Below are 4507 nucleotides of genomic sequence, written 5' to 3'. Positions count from 1 at the left end.
TTGTTTGGTTTTCCCTGTGGGAAGGCTTTTGGATGTGATCATCATGCCTAATGGGACAAGTCATTGATTGCAGACAAACTCAGAGGTTATGTACCCAAGGCAGGCAATAGAACCCGACGATGTTTATATTGAGGCCAGAGCCCTCCGCCTGCCCCTCAGAATTAGCAACAGGTGTTTACAGACATGCAAGTAGGATTGAATAGGCAAGAGGAAGAGATCAAGTGGTTGAAGCAGCAGGAACTGCCAGAGAACACTGCTTCCTTTGTTATGTCGGGAGTGGCACCAAATTTGGCTCAGCCTAGGGTTGAGAATAAGTGAGAATCAATATATGAGAGGTTTCAGAAAATTACCCTCCAATTTTTGAGGGAGGCCTAGATCCGTTTAGAGTTGAGAAATGGATGGGCATGGTTAGTGATAACTCTATATTTTAGAGTTATTAATTGAGCTTTTGGACTTAAAAATTTAAGTGAAATAGAGTGTTTATGTTTTTATTGTGTGGTTTTACTCATTTTGTCTTTTAACTTTGTTTGTGTATTTTGTTTTAATTAATGATAACTCTTGTGGAAAATAATGGGATTATGTTATAAAAATGTGGTATCTATTTTGATGGCATAAAGAGAGGGTGCATGGAAATCTTAGTGAAGCATGTGCAAGGAAATCATTTTGGACTTGAAATTCTGGCACTTTGTTATAACATCAGTCAACTTTGCTGTAGTAAAGTGTGGGTAGCCAGCAACATAAAGTTTGCAAACTTGGCATGTGATTAAATGAGGTGAAGAGACTTAAATAGTGGGAATATGAGGTGGAAAGCAGTTGCAAAAGTCTGAAAAGGGGAGTGCTCCCCAGGTGTAGAGGGAGAAAGAGAGGGTTTATACCCTTTTTGAGCCAACAAAAGACACCATCTTCTCCAAGAAAAAAAATCCAGCTGCCCAAGACACCATTGAAAGAGTTTTCTGCACCTTTAGAGCTGAAACATCAAGAAAAGAAGGGGAAAAACCTAGGAGGAGGAAGCTAGAAGAAGAAGAAGAAGAGTTAGAAGACAAAGAATATAAGATTTTTATTATTTTGGCTTGTCTCTCTAAACTCTCTTTTCCTATAATTTTATTTTTCTCATCTTGAACTCTTGAGATAATGCTGAATATATGTTGTGGTGATATGGGTATTTTGACAATGAGTTAATTTGTTTGTGTTAGGGATATTGATGAACCCTAATTTTTAATCAACCCCAAGTTGTTGAATGTTTTATGCAATTGTTCTCTTGTTCATTTAAGCTATATTTATTGTGCAAACTCTTGCTTGAGAGTGATCAACTTAGGTGAGAAACAAGCTAGTTTTAATTCCGTAAGGGTTAAAATTAGTGGAAATGCTTGATTGATGCATGTTGATAACTTTGTTATTGATTAGTGGATAACTTAGGGATATTTTATTCACCTTGCAAACTTGAAGGATTGATGCTTGAAATTTTGTTATTCAATTTAGCATATTAGTATGTGAATTTAATTGTTGGAACTTTAACATGAGCATTTGGAAAAATGTCATGTGCATTAAATTGGAAATCCTAGTTACAAGAGAACTTTGCTATGAACTTTGTTCCAACATCAGGGGCAAAATTACAAATTAGGGGGATTTGATATGCCTTACTTTTATCATAATATTAATCACAATTTGCATAACTTTAATTCTCTTGTTAAGTTTCTTTTTAGTTCAATTAATTAAATCATAAAAAAAAATTAATTGTACCCCAAATTTTTGGTGTTGATTTTTACAATATTTGTTTGGCAATCCTTGAGGAGATGATAAAAATTACTTTCACTTTATTACTTGTTTGACGATTGTGTACACTTGCACACACTTAGGAAAATTCGCAACAAGTTTTTGGCGCCATTGTCGGGGATTTCTTAAAATCAATTATTGTAAAGTTAATTATCTTGCAATTTGGTTTAATTTTTCTTTTGTGCTAACTTGGGTGATTCTTGTGAAAAAATTCAGGTTTACATAGTGTATGAGCGAGAATCAAGACCCTGAACTACTTCCCATTGATCCAGAAATCGAGCGTACATTTAGAAGAAGGAAAAACATACAAAAATAAAAAAGGGAAGTAGTAGTGATGGATGCTGAGCAAAGGGCTCAACAGGGAGCTGCCCAGAGGGCAGCAAATCTATCAAGAGCAGCTCATGGGGCGGAAAATCTAGCAGGAGCCACTTATGTTCCGCCAGTACATCTAGCAGGAGCTGCTCAAGATCGAGTAGCTCAAGGGGGAGTAGCTGCCAATAATGGTCAAAATGCAGTTATTGTGGCTGATGATGGAGAACGTGCTATCAGGCAATATGCTCTCCCCCTCTTCAATGAGCTCAATCTAGGCATCATTAGACCAGAAATTCAGGCAACACAATTTGAATTGAAGCCAGTCATGTTCCAGATGCTTCAAACTATGGGCCAGTTTAGTGGGATGCCAACAGAGGATCCTCACCTTCACCTTCACTTGTTCATTGAAGTGAGTGACTCTTTCAAGTTGCTCAGAGTGATAGAGGATGCACTGAGACTAAAGTTGTTCCCATACTTCTTGCGAGACAGAGCTAGAGCTTGGTTGAACTCTTTGCCATCTGATTCTGTGAGTACTTGGCAAGAGTTGGTTGAGCGGTTTTTGATGAAGTATTTTCCTCCCACTAAAAATGCCAAGCTTCGCAATGAGATTACTTCATTTCAACAACTTGATGAAGAATCTTTATATGAGGCATGGGAGCGGTTTAAGGATTTGTTGCGCAAATGCCCTCGCCATGGCATTCCTCATTGCATCCAGGTGGAGACCTTCTATAACGGTCTCAATGCTCATACTAGAATTGTGGTTGATGCTTTAGCGATCATGGCTCTTCTTGCTAAGTCCTATAATGAGGCATATGAAATCCTTGAGAGAATATCCAACAACAAATGTCAATGGCCCACTTCTAGATTGTCTACAGGTAGAAAGGTGGCTGGTATTTATGATGTAGATGCCATCATTTCTTTGGCAGCCCAAGTGTCCTCTATTTCTAATATGCTCAGGACAATGAATATGGGGATGAATCAATCAATGCGGAAACCTATGGGGACACAAATGGGGAAAATGGAGAGCATTTCTTGTGTGTGTTGTGGTGAGGGACATACTTTTGACAACTATCCTTCCAACCCAGTAGCTGTGTGTTACATGGGGAACCAAAATAGGAATGGTCCTTATTCTAATCCCGACATCCCATCATGGAGGCAACATCCCAATTTTTCATGGAGTAATCAAGGAGCTGGCCCTAGTAATCTTTCTATGCCTCAAAGATCAAATTTTCCACCGGGTTACCCCCCACAAGCACCACAACAAAGGCCACAAAAACAAGCAATGCAATCTAGCTCTCTTGAGAACATGTTGAAGGAATATATAGTGAAGAATGAAGCCATGATTCAAAGCAAAGAAACTTCATTGAGGAGCTTAGAAAACCAAGTTGGGCAACTAGCCAATGAGCTTAGAAATAGACCCCATGGTACACTGCCAAGTGATATTGAGAATCCAAGGAATGTGGGCAAGGAACATTGTAAAGCCGTCACTTTGAAGAGTGGGAAAGAGTTGGAGAAGGACGAGACAAATTCTGGGCATGAGGGTGAGCCCTCTTCAATCCGAATAAATGAGGAAATCCAAAAAGATGTTGAACTTCCTAGTGCACAAAAATCTGCCTCTGCCCAGAATGCTGCAGGGATGTCGCAGCATTGTCACCCAGAAAGTTCAATTTCAAAGCAGCCACCTCCATTTCCTCAACGTTTGTAGAAGCAAGAGTTGGATTCTCAATTTAAAAAGTTCGTAGACATTTTGAGGCAGCTACATATTAACATTCCCCTTGTCGAAGCCCTAGAGTAAATTCCTAACTATGTGAAGTTCATGAAAGACATCCTTATAAAGAAGAGAAGATTGGGGGAATTTGAGACAGTGGCTCTTACCAAGGAATGTAGCTCATTCTTGCAAAACAAACTGCCACCAAAGATGAAAGATCTTGGGAGTTTCACCATTCCATACACCATTGGTAATTCTTATTGTGGCATGGAATTATGTGACTTGGGTGCCAGTATAAATTTGATGCCTATGTCTATGTATAGACAATTGGGGATTGGTGAAGACCGACCTGCCACGGTGATTCTTCAGCTTGCAGATAGATATCTTGCTTATCCAGATGGGAAGATTGAGGATGTGTTGGTAAAAGTTGATAAGTTCATTTGTCCAGCTGATTTCATTGTGTTGGATTATGAGGCAGACAGGGAGATACCAATCATTCTAGGGAGGCCTTTTCTCGCTACTGGTAGAACTTTGATTGACGTGCAAAAGGGTGAACTTAGTATGAGGGTTCAAGATGAGCAAGTGACTTTCAATGTTTTCAAGGCTATGAGATTTCCAGACGAGGTCGAAGAGTGTTCTGTTGTTTCGGTGATAGATTCTTTAGCCTTAAAGGAGTTAGAAAACAATTTTGATGATCATCTAGAGAGATTCTTG

General features: G+C 39.1%; 1 protein-coding gene and 1 non-coding gene across 2 annotated transcripts; one reads left to right on the top strand and one right to left on the bottom strand.

Moving 5' to 3' along the window:
- The first annotated feature begins 2107 nt into the window (after positions 1–2107).
- Positions 2108–3790, top strand: LOC133816126 (uncharacterized). Its single transcript, XM_062248787.1, has one exon. It carries the CDS (start codon positions 2108–2110, stop codon positions 3788–3790), a length of 1683 nt encoding a protein of 560 aa, XP_062104771.1.
- LOC133813403 (small nucleolar RNA R71) lies at positions 2678–2784 on the bottom strand. The gene has a single exon (XR_009884416.1). It is a non-coding gene; the product is annotated as a small nucleolar RNA R71 (small nucleolar RNA).
- Positions 3791–4507: the final 717 nt, after the last annotated feature.

The sequence above is a fragment of the Humulus lupulus genome, chromosome 1 (genome assembly GCF_963169125.1).
Source record: "Humulus lupulus chromosome 1, drHumLupu1.1, whole genome shotgun sequence".
In the NCBI taxonomy this organism is placed as follows: Eukaryota; Viridiplantae; Streptophyta; class Magnoliopsida; order Rosales; family Cannabaceae; genus Humulus; species Humulus lupulus.
The sequence above is the reverse complement of the archived record's forward strand: the minus strand, read 5'-3'. Positions and strand labels throughout refer to the sequence as shown.